The following is a 17,074-nucleotide window of genomic DNA, read 5'->3' as shown; positions in this document are numbered from 1 at the left end:
AACATTCAGTAGCAAAAGATACTGTAGTAAGTTTCCTTTCCAGCTTCTTTCCCTTGAGTGTCCTTGAGCAGTTGCTGTCAAACCTTCCATTACTTACTCCAACCAAAATTTGTAGCCTGTCCCCAGTTTTTATGCTGCTCAGTCCTGCTGCGTTATCAGTGATTTCTGAACAGCTTCATTTGAAATGCTGTGCAGGTGTTTTCCCAATTCATAGCTTTGACTGCAGCATCTATCTATCATGCCACTTATTCCCATCTTTTCTACAGCATTAAATTAGTTATTCTTACTGTCAAGGCTGCTGTGGCCATCTCCATACTGTCTGTCATCTTCTAGTCTATGCAGAAACACAGATTCCCATTACCAGCAAACAACATCATCTTCCCTGGCTTACCTAATATATTTTCAAGTAATTGTTTTCATGATTTCTCAGGGAGCGTCCCCTGCACATCAGAAAAGATCTTGCAAAGCTGTCTTCCAGTCTGCATTCAGACCTCCTTTTGGAATGCATGCTTTGTTGCCTATGAACAGTTCTGCAGAAGTTAAGCTGTTAGTTTGCAAGGACTGCGGCCCAGCAAACAATCCAGTACAACATCATTTGCCACACATCTTGGGTTCACGTGTCTTGTCTTCAAACTACATTATTCTTGGAACAAGAGTGGACTTTGTGTTGTCTGTGCAGTATCCAGCACAAGATGCATTAAGTTACAGCATTACAAAGAAGATTGATCATGGGAGTACCAGTAGACTATCCAGGCATGTGTATAAATACATACAGTTAAATATCAAGAGAGAGTGGTAAATGATGCTTGAATGTATTGAGGTACCTATTCCGCTCCCTTCCTGACTTTTTTTAAACTGTTTGTAACACTGAATAACTGAGCAGCATCTCAGTGCTAACAGGGATCACCATGTATGTTCTAGGCATATCGTTTTGAGAAAAAATACACAAATAAATATATTTTTTAGGTTTGGGGGGGTGTGGGGCAAATACAATTTTCCCACCACCAACTCTCTAAGAAGCAAATTCAAATGTTTTAGCTGATCAATAATTCTGTATTTATATCTTGTAGGAAGTTTGCAGTGTCTACAAAAATTCCTGACACTAAATGGTGTCAGAAGTGTTGTGTTGGTAAGTAAAGATCTGCAGAATAAATGCCAAGAAGCAGTACAAATGGGTGGCAACGTTAAGATTACTGAGTCAGGTTTAGGAGGTAGAGACTTTTTTTCATTATGAAACTATGCATTTGCAGTTAGTGAGCTCATTCAGGTTAGTCCTTGTGTTTAAGCAGTGAAAACTTTCCAATTTAGTCTTTAAATATAAAGACAATTGCAAAGAAATGCAGAGAAGCAGAATAACATGTCCAGCTTAAACCAACCCTCAGGAAGAACCTAATCTCCATGGATGGCATGACTGAAAGAAGTTACCATCACGCTTAAGCAGCCTGGATCCTAGCACAAGTTTGTTGCCAATATTGGATGACAAAAAGCAAGGCGTATTTTCAGCTTTTTGAGGACAGTGTTGTCTCTGAAGCCTTTATAGGGTGTTCAGAGTGCCAGCTACTGAAGTGTCAAAGCTGTTCTGTATTAAGACACGTTTTAAAAAGAGGATGGGAGCACACAGGAAGGGGGGGGGGGGGGGGGGGGGGGGAGATACAAACAGGAAAGGTGTAACTATGGATGATCTCCTGGGGTTGAGCTCTTGTCCCCGGAGATGTTTCACCTGGTGTTCTGTAATCATGTGTTTGGTGTGAGGAGTTGTATTATACGGAAGATTTTCAGAGACTCGGTAGAAAGTGAGGCACCTGTCATTTATCCTGACCAAAATCTTCCTGATATTGCTAAAAAATTTGATGGTTTTTGTCACTTCTTCGTCTAGCGTGCCTGTTAAAGCTTGACTTTTTCTGGGATACAACATCTAGTGTGTTGGTAGGGTGCTAACAATATGTACTGTGTATGTCCAGGCCTTTCCCTAATTGAGGCATCTCGTCAAGCTGCGAGTGGTAACCGATGCTGAAGTTAACACCCAAAGGGGTGGAGTGACAGGGATCAGAGGAGGTACAAACGCTGGCTTTCTGCAATGAAAATTAATTTGGAAGCCCTTATGTTTTCAGTTCTCTCATTATGAAATGAGGAAGCCAGTGGGGTGCTCCTCTGTAACCTTACTGTTTCTGCACTAGCAGGCAGAGAATTTAGCAAGAGTGCCATGGGATTTGGCATTATGAGGGGGAGTCTGCTGTCTTGGCATTCAGATAGCTTAGCCTAGTAAGTCTGGAGTCCTTCTTGCATGAGAGGCAACATCGTGTTGGCAACAAGGACAGCTGCAAAAAGCAGGTCCAAGGGGAGAAATTACAGGTTCCCCTCTCCTGCCCTACTTACTACGTGCCGCCTGAGCCTCTGTTCCTGCTGGCAATGTCAATATCCCTTTGGTCTGGGGGAAGCAGTAGTACCACAGGAGGCAAAAAAGATTAGAATTTCTGGTCTTGTTTCTCCACCTTGCAGGTGTTGGTAATTGCATGTTTTGTGGTTTCTGCTGCTGAATTTGGCCTTCCTAAGCATCTTGACAAGTGTTAATTTCTGCACTTTCCAGTCAGTGTCACTGATGTTGGGAACAGGGATTGATTAAATTAAGCTTTGATGTTTAAGGTATCAAGGGATTACTAGTGGATTTCTTTGGTAGCAATGTAGTGTGAGCATATTTCACTTACGTAGACAGTACTGGACTGTGGAAACTCATTATCTGAACCATGTTGTTACTTGCCTGGTGGCCCACAGTCTCTTAACTGCACTTTAAAATCTGGTCTTTAGATGTAATCGTACAAAGTGTGAAGTAACACCTGTTTGTCTTAATGGATATGCTGGCAGTGCTTAAGGAGTGAAATTTTGTCAGTACTGTAGAATAGAAATTGTGAAACTTCAGATTTCACAATTCTCAATTTTGCAACTTTATTGTTCTCTTCCAGTTTTTAATTGAGCTTTGAAAAACAATAGCAGAAGAGCCATTGAGGGGAAATAGATGATGTAACTTTAAAAAAAACCCCAACCAACTGATTTTCCTACTGATCTAGAAGTGTTCATCAGAAATACAGATCTCCTGGATTTCAGACTGACAGTGACAGTGCTTGGAAGACAGCTGAGCAGTTATCAAGTGACAGCAGTTGTTCAGTGTCTGCTGGATAACCGTGTGTCATAGAAAAAGACATTCTTTAACAGTTTCTCCGGATGATTTGGAGGTAGCCTAGATAAACCAACATGGTGGGTTTGAAGTATTGAAGATACTTCAAATGTATATGTGGTTGACAGTATTTTTTTTAGGACTATCTAAAATAGTAAATCCCACCTGTCAGTCTGAAAACACAACAATAATCTTGTATTTTCAGTTGGAGAGGTGAAATATAACACAGTACTCTTGTGAGAGTAGTTTTTATTCTGGCTTATTTGGCACCAGCTGCTGGCTGTTCGTGCCAGGTGGAAGAGCAGCCCTGGCTCTAGCATGCTTAGTGTCACCATTTTCATAGCATGGATGCTGTCTTTTCAGCAGCTTCCTTATGTATAAGATTTAGGGGTGTGGGTATTTTCCAAAAGCATGTGGACTGTTATTTAGTTGGAAATTGTGTATCATTTGTATTTGCTTAGTACACTAATGTACTCTACCTCTCCTTTTTTGGCAGTGAGGAATCCCTACACGGGCCACAAGTACCTTTGTGGAGCACTACAGTCTAGCATTGTTTTGTTAGAATGGGTTGAACCAATGCAAAAATTTATGTTAATCAAGGTAATATTGCAATAAGGTGAAATACGTTCATGTTCAGTTCTATTTATCTTGTAATAACTTGTTAAGAATAAGTATTAGCCATTTCTTGAGTTATTAGACTTTTCTCGTATTTTCAATGTAATTTAACAGAAACCAGCTGTTTAAATATATAATACATGTTAACTGACTCATAATATTCATAGAAAATTTTTTTTCATGTGATGCACTGCAGTTAAAGAACAAAGCCCTTCTCTCCATAACATTGCCTTTTAGTTGCATAGTAAAAAAACTGTGGCTGACAGACTGAGACATGGTGGAGTGGTAACATGGGTTAACAGTGGGCTTGCTCCCCTGTCAGAGAGGAAGTGGCCACTTATTCTATGCTTTGTGACACTGGAGGTGCCCAGACCAGCTTGTTATCTCCCCATCTGTCACCTTTGGAAGAGAGGGAGCCAGGGTGGACTCTTGTGGAGAGGCAGCTGCTATAACTTGATCAGCCTGGGAAACAAGGCTAAGAGACTCCATTGCCAGGGAGAGCTGTGATCAGTGTAGCACTCTTATCATCTGTTGCCAGCAGCACAGGACACACGATGAAAGACCTCCTATCTTATTTTAACTTAATATCAGCATGAAGACTGTCTAAGCTTCTTAACTGAGGCTTTTTGTATCTATGAAGTATCTGAAGAAGTAAACTTAATGTTACAAAAATGTGTGGCTTAAAATTTACCATACAGTTTAAATACGTGATAGTGACTCAAACTAAACTTGTTTCCCTTCTAATACCTATTTTTGTTTCTTAATCTAGCATATAGATTTTCCTGTACCTTGCCCACTGAGATTGTTTGAAATGCTGGTAGTCCCTGAGCAGGAATTCCCTTTAGTTTGTGTTGGTGTCAGTAGAGGAAGAGACTTCAACCAGGTGGTGAAGTTTGAGACTGTCAACCCAAACTCTACCTCTTCATGGTTTACAGAGACAGGTTTGTATGCTGTTGTAATGGCATTCAGAAATGTTCCTTGCTCTTCTGTTACAGCTGAAGCACTAGAAGGTTAGTTTCCTCTCAGAAAACTAATGGTTAAATCATTAAGGCTAAGTGATCACTGTAAATTCTCCATTTAAAGGGGTATCTGGTTGTATCTGCTTGCACACACAGATTTTTCTGATGATTCTGATTGTTGAACTGATTGGGTTTCTTGAGATTGAGTATTACAGAGGACGGAGTTGTGGTTTCTTGCATTTCCATAAATCAGGCTGTGCTTGACTATTACCCCCTGTGCTGTTCTGTGCTCTACGCTGACACCATGACTTCTGTTTATTTGATAGATTTTACTAGAATTGAATTCTGAGCAGTTTCTTTCAACATCTCTGTAGGTATGGTTTGGCTGTCCTGCAATAAACCAGTTGGTTAGAAACGGTGTTACCTGCTTCCTGCTGGGAGAGAGCATATTTTTATTGTTCCAATGTTTACAGAAAGTGAAAGGATTAGGACCAGTGGTAGCAGGAGGACAAGTACCTGTTCGTCACTGGTCTAGGTGCCATGAGTGAGGAGGCCACCATCTGAGCAACAGTAGAAATTCTCTTAAGAAGGAAGTGTGCTAAGAATTACTTTTTCTAGAGTTGTAGGTTCTCCCCTTAAACCTAGATACAGTAGTGAGCTGACCCTGGTTTATAGTTTGCAGGTTTAGGAGCAGTAAATAGCTTTGTCATTAGTGGGCATAGAGCCCTGGTTGATCCATGATGAATTTATACACACCCCTGTGCTGGCATTGTGTACTGTGGATTTCACCAAGAACAGCTTCCACTAGGAAGATGCCTGCTGCCTTTCTTGCTGCTGAAAAGTGCATCGGATTTTGACACAATTTAAAGCGTAGTTACAAAAAAAAAAAGCGATCACTGAATGGCCAGTTAATGTGCTTGACTGCTTCAGAATCAGTGCATTTTGTTTTCAAACTTGTATGTCTATTTATATAACTGTTTGACTTCAGTAAAGTTCATAAAAGTAGCCCACTGAAGAGAAGTTCTTTGACCCATGATGTCCTGTTGTCACTCTTCTCTCAGTATTGGCTGCGTTGGTGTGTAAATACAAGACTAGTAATCCCTTCCTGGCTCCTTTTTTTTTTTTTTAAATGTGGAAAATTTAACGTTGCATTGTGCCTTCCGAAAATACTTCTTTAGCTTCCTTGAATCATTTGTGTGCTCTCATGTTATGTCTGTGTTGTTTTCTCCTAGTTTGACTCTTAATTTAAACCCACATATTGTATTGGTTTATTCCTGGCCCCTGCTGGCAAGAGAGCACTAATGCAATGGAACAGATTAATCGGTATTTTTAAGTGAGGAGATAATGTACTATATGGTCACAAATAGCTTCCATTGTATAGTACTTGTCATTGTTTGACATTTTTTCTAAAGGTGTGATTAAGAAGTTTTTAAAAAATCAGCTGGCAGAGACTTACTGCAAGGCATTTCTCCCCTTGCCATCCTTCTGTTAGCTTCAGCCACTGCAATGCATGTTTCCACATCACATAATGTGGTTGGTATATCCTTCAGTCCTTCTGTTGCATGCTTTCATCATGGTTATATCCATCTTTGGTTAAAATCATGCATTGGAATGGTAAAGATCATAAATCCAAGACAAACAGCAAAAAAAAAGTTGGAGGGACCGTTTCAAGGAGCACACTTCTGCCATCATCCTTGAGGAGGTTTTTTTTGCTTCTCAACAGGACCATGGATTTTCATATTTAACTGAAAGCTGCTTTTGTATTTTAGGTAACATGCTCTCATTTCTCATCTCTAACAGATCTAATGAGTTTCACTTTTCTGTATGAAAGAATGCCTACAGAATTGCTGGCAGTAATGCTGAATTAGTAAGGGCTGCTTTTTGTTTAATGTTTACAAACAAATGGACCAAAACTACACATCTCTTTTGAGTTGACATGTCCACTAACCATTTGTGGGTCAGATCCCCCTGTTTGCTGTGATGGAGACTGCTGCAGCTGTAACCCAGAAGAGAGGAAGGTAGCCCTTCTTTTAAGAGTTTGGAGAAGGAAATACTCCCCTGTTTTTGGAAAATCTGACAGCAAGAACTAAGTACTAATATTAAGGTACCCAGCAAGATTTAGAAATAAAGTCAGGAAAAAAAATTGGTATGAATCAGCGTTCAGGTTTAGTGTAGACAGTCTTATATCTGCCTTTTTTGCAACAGCAACATTAAATGACGCCAACAGAGAATAAAGGGAGAGCGATACACACGTGAGTTTGCTTTTGTGACATGGCTCAGAAAAGGCTGGATTAAGTCCATACTTTAATATTACAGCTTCAGTTTTCCTGTCACAGTCAACATGTTGGATAAGTGGACATGCCTCTCTAAGAGAAGAGAAATGTCACTGGTAAGATGATTATTTTAAGTAGATAAAAACACACTAACCCATTAAATTGTCTCAATCTCTAGAACTTCCATTTCAGTTTTCATGCTGATTTATGTTATGAACTAACACTGTCATTTTTTTATAGACACTACAGAGGCAAGTGTTGTACATGTAACACAGCTGGAGAGAGATACCATATTGGTGTGTTTGGATTGTAAGTTTTAGTGTCAACTAAATACGTATGCATATACATGCATACTGTCTGTCTTCAAATTAGGTCATATATTGAAGGTTAATTCTTGGTTGACATATCCTATTTGTTGCCTAGGCTGCATAAAAATAGTGAATCTGCAAGGCAGATTAAAATCCAGCCGCAAACTGTCATCGGAGCTCACGTTTGACTTTCAGATTGAATCAATAGGTAAGTTGGGTTTCATTGTTAATACTGAATATCTGGGTAGACTAGGGAGCTGTGCAATCACCAGTCATGAAATTTAATGAGCAAGTGCTGTGCATTCAGCACCTGGGACAGTGTAGTCCTGGTTATACGTACAAACTGGAGTACAAGAGGCTGGAGAGCAGTCCTGTGGAAAGAGATCTGTGAGTTCGAGCTGTTGGCAAGCTGAGTGAGTCAGGAGTGTGCCCTGGCAGCCAAAGGGGCCAGCGGTGTGCTGCGGTGCACCAAGCCCAGCACAGCCAGCTGGGCGAGGGAGGCGACTGTCCCACCCTACACCACAGTGGTGTGGCCCCACCTCGACTGTTGGTGCAGGTTTGGGGGCCTCAGCATAAGGACGACATCAAAGCACTCCAGTGTGCCCAGAGGAGGGTTACCAGGATGGTGAAAGGTCTCAAGGGTGAGACTTCGGAGCCGGAGCAGCTGAGGTCACTTTTTTCAGCTTGGAGAAGAGGAGGCTGAGAGGTGCTCTCATCGCGGTCTGCACCTGCCTCAAGGGAGGCTGCAGAGGGGACAGTGCTGAGCTCCTCTCTCTGGTGACCAGCAACAGGGCACAGAATGGAATGAAGCTGCGTCAGGGGAAGTGCAGACTGGATGTTAGGGAAAGGTTCTTCACCGAGAGGGCGGTAGGTCACTGAACAGGCTCCCCACAGAAGTGGTCATGGCACCAAGCCTGACAGAGTTCAAGGAGCATTGGGGTGACACTCTTAGATGGTTTAGTTAGTCCTGCAAGGTAGTTTAGGTAGTCCTGTGTGAGGAGCTGGGAGTTGAACTCTGATCATTATGGGTTCCTTCCAACTCAAGGTATTCTGATTAACTTGTTTACAGAATTAGAAATGCTAACTGTCAAGTCTTTGGCATTTGAAGCACTAACTCACACATTACATGTTGTATGAAAAGGCTTAGTGAAAGGTTCAGCATGCTATATAACATGCTTCTCTAGGAGCAATTGGAATAGAGTAATAACCCTGGAGTCTTCCCTGATTAGGCTAAATACCTTTGCAATATGATGGAGACCTTCAGCCTCTAAAGGAATACCTTAACACAACTTACACAAACTCTGAATCACTTGTGGTTAACTCCTTCTGCATGTGTGTTCACACAGTCTATTTTTATAATGCAGCTCAAAGACCAAATTGTATGGGATGTCACACTTTACATAAATTTTCTTGTGAAGAATCTGAATGAGTTAATTTGTGAAACAGAAAGACAGAACATGTTTATTTTGATAATTCCCCCACACTGGGATTGTATCACATGCTTTTGAAAGAGGGATGAGGAAGGATGTGTACACAGATGAAAGGTAGCGTTAAAAAAGGAGGAAAGTGGAAACAAAAATAATTGGTTGGAGGGAATTTACTTTTGAGGAGAAACTTTAAAGCTTCAGGGACTTGAGACATAATCTCTCACAGAGAAGAGGGGAAAAAAACCACATTGTCATGGAAAACATGGCTTTTATGGCTCCTGGTGGTTAGAAGGTGGGGGAAGGAAGGTGTACACTTACTTGAAGCTGCTTACTGTGGGACCTCTGCACGTGCTGTAGTCCTCTCTTTGCTAGAGAATCACAGACGAGGTACCAGTGTCCTGGTCTGGTCTGATAGTGCCTCCAAAGACCTCTGCTCTCTTTTCTGCATACCTGTCCAGAGGCAGGATGCTGGATGCAGGTGGGACAGAGTCTTCCTGGGGACCTGCACACTTGCCCTCTCTTTGAGGAAGGCTTTAGACCCATTTCCTTTCACAGGGTTCAAATGCAAGTGTCTGTCACCACATTTGTGACAAGGGGAAGGGCTGGGAGGTAGGGGGCTCTGTAAAGCTTTGTGTTGCTACTGCAGAAGGACCATATTAGCCGTTAGTTGCTGGCAAAGTGAAGAATGTTGCTGCAGTACCCCGTAACTTCTCTGCTAAAATTCAATATATTTTCTGTTAGTATTGGAATGAAAATGAGGATGAGTTTCCTGTTCAGAGGAAAGGACATATTTAGGACTACACATAAGGACAATTTTAGAACTTTTTCTGGTTGGGTGGGAATGCTTTTAAACCCTGCTTATTAAACAAACATATATATAAATGCAGCTACTCTTCAGGCAGGTTAAGCGATTCCTGCAAGAGACATTTTACAGTCTGTGAAGGTGAACGTGATACAATAAAACATACGTGTACAAATTTCAAAATTGCAGTCATATGCTTTTGGCCTTAAAAGCACAAGGTGACATTATGCCTTAAAACTGATTCCAGTGTTCCCTTTTACCAGTCTGCCTACAAGACAGCGTGTTAGCATTCTGGAAGCATGGCATGCAGGGAAGGAGCTTTAGATCAAATGAGGTGAGTACTGCATTTTGCTTCATATTCTAGATTCTAATGCAAACCAAGAAGTAGATAAACGCATAATGCTGTGGTCTGAAAAACATTAAAACACTTCAGTAACTCCTAGGGTAGACTTGAAAGCTGGAGTCATATTCTAAGCATGTTTCATATGCTGCAAACTAATTGGCAAAGCTATACAAAAGCCCCTGTCAAGTCTTAACATACAAAGCAGAAAGCAACAAGAGACCAGGCCATGATGCCATAAAAAATACCTAAGCCTAATTCTTTGTAACACTTATCTTCTTCACCTTAAATTCCTTAGAAGACCAGTGTCAGTTCCTTAGCTTATCACATGTGGTTACCAAAATTTGGGTTTTACCAGTGGTTGCGTGCTCCACTGCTGAGCTTTAGCTTTTTGTCGTGCTGTTAAATAAGTTGCCTGTTGTTTTCCAGTCTCTTCCATGTTGCCTTTTCTCAGCCAGTTTGATGTGATTATGTTTTTTTTAGACAGTTAAACCATTGTAAGTACATTCCCGACACTCCTCCTTTTCTTTCTGCAAACCGTGTGCATCTATGTGTTAGTAGTAATGCTGTACTTTGTAGGATTTTAATTAGTCTTTTCATCTGGTTCTTTGTCTCATTGGCTGAGAAATGGAGCTCGTTATGACTAGTTGTATCTGAAGGTACACATACAGTCAAACCATGCCAAGATTAGATGTTCCACATGGTTAACCACCACATTTATTTGCACAAAGCCATAGTTAACCTAATCTGTGCTGACGCTAAGTCTGCTCTTTGTGGGAAGTTGGCCCCAAAGACTAGAGAGTTGGACTACTTATTTCCAAGACTGCGAATGTTTCTTGTGGCATTTGCACATGTTTGATTCCCCAGGCATGATTGTCCTTCTCCCAAGAATTCTTAATGGTGAACTGCAGCACCCTGCTATTAGCACAGACCATGAGGAAGAGATGATGATGCTAGGCACTTCTCCAACTCCAGCCTCCTGCTAGCAGCATACTGTGAGGCTCAGTGGATTACTCCACCCATTGGCACTTAGTAGCTCTGATCCAGTTGTTGGAGGACATGCCCCAGAGTGCTGCAGCACAAGTGGATGCTTTGTACTGTTATATAAAGCATAAGGAACACTGTCTTCTTGCTTCGTTACTGTCAAGCCACAGCCAGCACCTAAATGAAGAACAGAAGGCAGAAACTGAGCTGTTAGAAAGCAAGCCACCCAAAACTTTTCTCTGTAGAACGTGTCTAGGGTAAGCTGTCAGGCCTTTTTAAATTACTTCTCTCTCCTGGCTGTCCTACTAGCCACAGGTATTAAGAAGAAAAAAAGAAAAAAAACCCCACCACCTCATTTTTATCTATAATATGAGAAGCCAGACTCAGATCTTGACCATATTCCTTACTTTTTGGGAATTTTATACTATGTAGTATGTAGGAAGCAGTTACAAGGGACAAAAACTTAACCAATGTAACTTTGCAGCAAGTTTGTCCTTGAAAATGGTATTAGTTCAGATTCCCTAATCTGATATCATTCGGTCTAATTGGGGATGATTTGATCTGCTTGCAAAGTTCATTCTTTCCACAACCGTGAGCTTCCACCATGGTTTGAGTGGGAAGAATGAAACGGGGAGCTGTATGAATTCTGAAACAAGACACTCAAAATTTGGGCCAACATTGTGCAGACCTAGCCCCACAAGCGGGAAGTGATTTTTGTTAACAAAGTGGGGAAGCTTCATTGTTGTGAATCAAAATTCTTTTGCAAGTTCTCTTTGCCAGAAGTGTATTCACTACATCAGCTAATGCTACTAGGATCTGGGAAGGAGAGAAGTATCCCTTCTTTCCTCAAGAATGTGAAATGTGGCTGTATAGAAAAGGAGCTTTGTAAACAGTGCTGCCTGTTCACAGTGTGTCTTGATATCCCTTGGAGTATGCACTGGGCTTTGGGTGACTTCATTGGTTAACACGATGTTTTCTTTGATGCTTTGGTATTTATGTGATTATAAAGATGTATCACGCAAGTATAATTCACCCACACTAAAAAAAACTATTGCATTAGTCTGAAATTTCAAAATACTGTGTTTTCTTTTCACAGTGGCCTAAGTACCACAGATTATGTTTCTATTTTTAAGGTTTTCAGAATAAGACTTTACTGGATCATTACTATGATTCAGAATTTCAACAAAATGCATTTCATGTGTGATTTACCTGACCCGTTTTGGAGATCTACTCTAGAGTGAGACAGATTGCACCCTACAGCTACCTATTTCATTCACAGCTGTAAAGAAAACTGCACTGGTAGCTTGGATGCTGTGCAGTGCTGAGCCCTGCACAGGAATTCACATAATGTGGCAGGAATTATACTTTCAGATCTCATTTAAAAGTGACAGTTGCATTAAACTCTCTAGTGGATTTAAATCAGCAGCAAATAGTAACAGTCATAATTATTTTCTCTAGGTTGATTTTAAAAACACTTCTTCACTTAACATGTAAACACTTGTCTTATTTTTATTGTCTAGATCACACAGGAAATTTCTGATAATACAAGGATATTCAGGCTTCTGGGATCTGACAGGTATGGAAAGAAGTGAACATGGTATGCTCAAATAGAAGAATAATGTGTGTTCCTCCAATCTTGTAAAAGTTCTTTTTGCTCGTTCTTTGTGATTCCTTTTTTACCCATTTTACACATTCCTTTGTGTATGTCTACCTTCCAGCCCTTCAAGTTTACTTGTCTGTCTTAAAGAAAAAAATAATAATTCCTAAAACTGGTGTTCCAGAAGTATTCAGCCAGGCTAGCAAGCTTCTATTTGGTTGCAGTCACAGTCTGCAGGAGTGTCTTCCTTCTTGTGCTGTAATTCTTCTGTTTAACTTGGTGAAATATTCACTTTCATGTGCTCTGCTGCAGTAGCTCATCAAGATCTACTTCTTGAGAATGCAAAAAATACTTAAATTCAAGTATCTCACTTTCACCCCAGAAAGGAACTCTACCAGTTGTCCTCCCAACATGACAGCTTAGGTCTTGTCCAAGAGCTCTTGGTAATTCCCAGCGTAGCTGTTATTTGGCATCTGCTGTGCAGGACACTAACACTGTGCCTATCTGACCCATCAGATACCAGCTTGCTGAGTCAGTAATTGCTATTTTAGGAGTGTCACTGACTTCCTTAACTTTCTCTGCCCTGTAGTCGAACTCTATGCTTCTGTAACAGCCAGGAGAACAGCAGATGTTTTGTCTTCTGGAGAGTGTGTGTTGATGTGACGGTTTCCCCAGTAATGTATTCATATGAAGTGCAAAAGATAGGCTTTAATTATTCTTTTGAGAATTGCCTCTGTCTCGTGCCACTTGCAGTAAATTCACTCTTGTGGCATCTTAGAACTACCAAAAAAGCTTCATATCAGCCAAAGGCTTTCCCCCTATTCTGCTTCTCCAGGCTTGATGCATGGCTCTGTAATTACCCATAATAATAACATCAGTGAATGGTACTGTGGCTTTATCAGCTATCTACCAGCCATTTTTTCTGGCTGGGGTTTAAGGATTCTGCCTGATGTGTGATACTTGATAGCTTTTCGGTAATGGGCAGTTGTAACAGTCATCTCTGACCTGGGGTGTTTGGAGCAGAGATGGTAGTGAGGTGTGTGTAGAGCTCAGCTTTATTGTTTCATTTCTCTTAGTTGTTGAGAGACAGCACAGCTCAATTTAAAAACAAGTCTGACTTCACAATGGAGCATGACATTGCAAATCACTGCCTTGGAAAAATTAGCATCGTCTTCCCCAAATATGGTTCCATCTATTTCTGGCTTGCATTAATAGTTTTCCAAGTCTGAGACAATGTTTAAAGACTTTGCACTGCAATAAACATTACTTCCAATCTCTTGAGATACCATTTTGCTTGCAGCTCTGTCATGTTTTGTGCTCGAGCTGTGAAATCTTTTTCTAGTAACATGTCACTTCCTAGGCAGTTCATAGGAACTGGGGTTCTGAGAAGCCAAAAGCCTTATCAGTCTGATAAGGGCTTGCATGTTGCTTTCTCCTGGTAAGCAGGGAGTGCTTTATGGCGTGAGGTCTTGTTCTTTTTGTGGAGCACGTTGAACAGAGGGTAGATTTTCTGAGCGATAGTTTTGAAGCAAGCAGCTTGTCCTTGGGTGAATGCACAATAGATGGATCTGAATTTCCCACAGTGTGCCTTCACCTCAAGGTGTTTGTGGAGGAGAACTTAATCATGAGCATCCTGGTCCATTTAGCAGTTCTTGCCTGATTAAAAAAAATCTCAAATAGCTTGTGAAACACAGTTGTGACTGCTAGTTTCTGTCCTTTGAAGAGAAAGGTCTGATCTAGGACACCCCTTTATGGTCTTTGCAGTTGTGGTGTAGGTCCAGCTAACCCAGTCTCCTGTCCCCAGTGCTGGCCAAAAGTGGGTGGCATGAAAAGAGTAAGAGAAGATTCTGCATGTAGCAGACCTTTCCTTGAGGACTTTCTCAGCCTGCAAGTCTTTGTGTCTGGGACCTTCAGAGCTGGAGGAAGTTTCTGTGGATTTGGGTTCCCAGGGGCTCGGGGAAAGTGCTCACACAAGAGTCAGCTTTAGTCATCTGTCATGTCCAATGGCGAAGGGCAGAGTAACAATTTCCAGAACTGGAGCCTGATTCATGGGTTAACTTTGGAAAGCTCTGGGGAAGCACAAGCCCAGGCAGTAGGGGAGTGATGGACCCTCTTCAGTAGCCCCCACTGAAAGGATAAGAGGCAACAGGCATACATTGCAGCAAGGGAAATTCCAGCAGGATGAAAGGGGAAAACAGCATTGTGAGGGTGGCTGAACTCTGCAGCAGTACCCCAGAGAGGCTCTGGGAGATCCTTGGAGACCTTGCCTGGACAGGACCCTGAACTAGCTTTGAGGTTGGCCTTACTTGGAGTGGCTTCTGGACTAGAGGTGTCCAAGGAAAGAGAAATGACCACTGGTCAGGTGGATCCTGGGAAAGAACGTTTACAGTTATGTCCAGGGATGTTTTTAAACAAAGGCATACTTGATGATGTGGCTTTTTTAATTTTCTTGTAGGGTCGTGGTGCTCGAGAGTAGGCCAACGGATAACCCAACAGCCAACAGCAATTTATATATCCTGGCAGGGCATGAGAACAGTTACTGAGAACAGCGCATGGCAGGCGGCTCACTGTGACAAGAGAACACTTCTGCTGCAGCAGCATTCGTGACTGGCTGAAATTGCACAAAAGCTGCAGTAACCCCACTTCAGTTACTTCATAATTTATTGTGGCATGAGAGGAAGGCGAGAATTGTTTGTGGTATGGACACATAAGCGTTATGGCACCACAGATGTTCTTAATTTACTGTTATGTAATCTTTGTACATAGGCGGTATTTTTCAGTGAAACTTCTTGCTGAAGACCTACACTGACTTTCTGTAGATAGCAGTCCTCCTGTTAAGTACAAGTGTCTTACCTGTACAGATGTAAAAGTCACTGAGAATGCAAAAATTAAATCGGGGTACTATTTTAAGGACTTCTCATGTGTTTATAATAAAGCGGGATGCTAGCAACAAATATAGTACATTTAACAACACTATTGTATTTTACTATATGTGATTTACTAATAAATCTTAACTTTTAGGAATTGTAACCAAGGCTATAGTCAGATTACAATCTAGTTTTAATTTTGATGCAACACACTGGTGTTCATGTTTGCACAATGTATTGATGTGATGTATACAGTCACAAAGGTAAGCTGTGACTTTGTGGATATAACTTGGGCTTCAAAGTTCCTTTTTATTTTTTGGTTTTGTTTACTTGGGTAGTTTTCTTTGAAACAAACCAGTTAAGCACCTGTGTTTTTCTATTAAAACTCTCCTATGATTACTTCTCTATGCTTGAAAACAATACTTTTGGGATGGGTGTCAGTCCCAGACTAGTGGTACCTGGCTGTAACACTGCAATAGGTGTTTGACGACTTAGTGTATACAATGATAAAAAATAGTATTACTGTTCATCTTACTAAATAGTTTCATATCACAATGAAAAGGAGCAACATTCCACATTGTGGAAATGCCTCAAACATTTTTGCGCCTTTGGGGTTTTTTTTTGCCTTATAACCATTTTCACCCTTTCCCTTGATTTAGGATGTTAACATGTGGCCAAAATAATTTAGTTACTACCTCATTCAGACAATACAGTGGTTACTACACATCACAGGAACTTGGTTTTGATCAGAAGTATTTTTGATTGCTCTTTTCCAATGGAGTATGTAAATGCCAAGTTTTAGTAAAATGCACGCATTTGACTCCCTTTTTTTGTATATGTTCTTTATATTTTATTGTGATAATATACACTGAAAAGAAACTAAATTTAGTGATTTATGGCCTGCATTATTGTTGTGGTTGGTAATGTTCCCAAATGTATATAATGTAAAATAAACTTTTTTAACATGTTGTTTTACAATTAGATTATCACCTGCACTAATTTTCCACGTAAGACTAAAATGGAACATACTGAGTTTTGAATTCTGCTATTAAATGTTTGTGCTAATCACAGAAGCTGGGCATTTCTGCATGTATGAATGAATGGTCAGACCACAGAAGCTCAACTCAGTTGGAGCTAAAGGGTGGATGTTAATACCCTTTTGGCCTTTAGGCAACGGATGTATGTATCTGAAATGAGTCCTTCCAAATTCCAGCTGGTTTGATTTCTTCTGCTTTTCCATCTGTTGACTGCAAAAGTGATGTGTGGTTTTTGTTTTTTTTTTTTTTTCAGCAGGGCTTTCTTTTCTGCCTGTGGGACTCAAGCTTGCTGCCAGCTGGCCCCATCTCATCTGTTCCCTTGCACTGAATCTCAGATCCACTCTGTGGGAAAGGTGGTAGTGCAAGCCCCACTGCTGGGAAGCTGAACTCTCAGAAAAGGCAAGAACTTGGCATGTGTTTCACAGCACACTTGTGCTGCTGCCCAGTTTCCATCGTCCCTCTCATGGGTGATTCTTCACTTCTGATGTGCAAAAAGTAGCTAAATTTTAACTGAGTACAGTATAGCTGATGTGCTATAAACATGCTTCCTCCTGTGGTGTTTCTGCAGGAACTGTGGCCAAGTGTCTTCCCTTTGGAGGTGCTGGGGCATTGCTGAATTACAGGCAACAGGAGCTAAGGGATATTAGGTTTTATTCTGGTTGAACGTTTTTGGTACGAGGATGCTTGCCTGGA

At 41.0% G+C, this 17,074-nt stretch overlaps 1 protein-coding gene across 10 annotated transcripts in view; it reads left to right on the top strand.

The window, feature by feature from the left end:
- MAP4K3 (mitogen-activated protein kinase kinase kinase kinase 3) overlaps window positions 1–16,417 on the top strand; it is an 84,553-nt gene extending 68,136 nt beyond the window's left edge. For 8 of the 10 annotated variants that reach the window (XM_056342635.1, XM_056342633.1, XM_056342632.1 and 5 more), the window contains 8 exons: window positions 1,071–1,129; window positions 3,669–3,772; window positions 4,557–4,728; window positions 7,260–7,328; window positions 7,443–7,535; window positions 9,820–9,890; window positions 12,401–12,456; window positions 14,933–16,417. In XM_056342635.1, the coding sequence (XP_056198610.1) occupies window positions 1,071–1,129; window positions 3,669–3,772; window positions 4,557–4,728; window positions 7,260–7,328; window positions 7,443–7,535; window positions 9,820–9,890; window positions 12,401–12,456; window positions 14,933–15,020 (712 nt within the window). In that variant the 3' untranslated portion in view covers window positions 15,021–16,417. Of the gene's footprint in view, window positions 1–1,070; window positions 1,130–3,668; window positions 3,773–4,556; window positions 4,729–7,062; window positions 7,329–7,442; window positions 7,536–9,819; window positions 9,891–12,400; window positions 12,457–14,932 lie in introns of those variants that run through there. The other 2 variants (XR_008822487.1, XR_008822486.1) reach the window with 2 other exon arrangements.
- The last annotated feature ends 657 nt before the right edge of the window (window positions 16,418–17,074 follow it).

The sequence above is a fragment of the Falco biarmicus genome, chromosome 6 (assembly GCF_023638135.1).
Source record: "Falco biarmicus isolate bFalBia1 chromosome 6, bFalBia1.pri, whole genome shotgun sequence".
NCBI lineage: Eukaryota > Metazoa > Chordata > Aves > Falconiformes > Falconidae > Falco > Falco biarmicus.
This window is presented reverse-complemented; position numbering and strand designations above follow the sequence as displayed.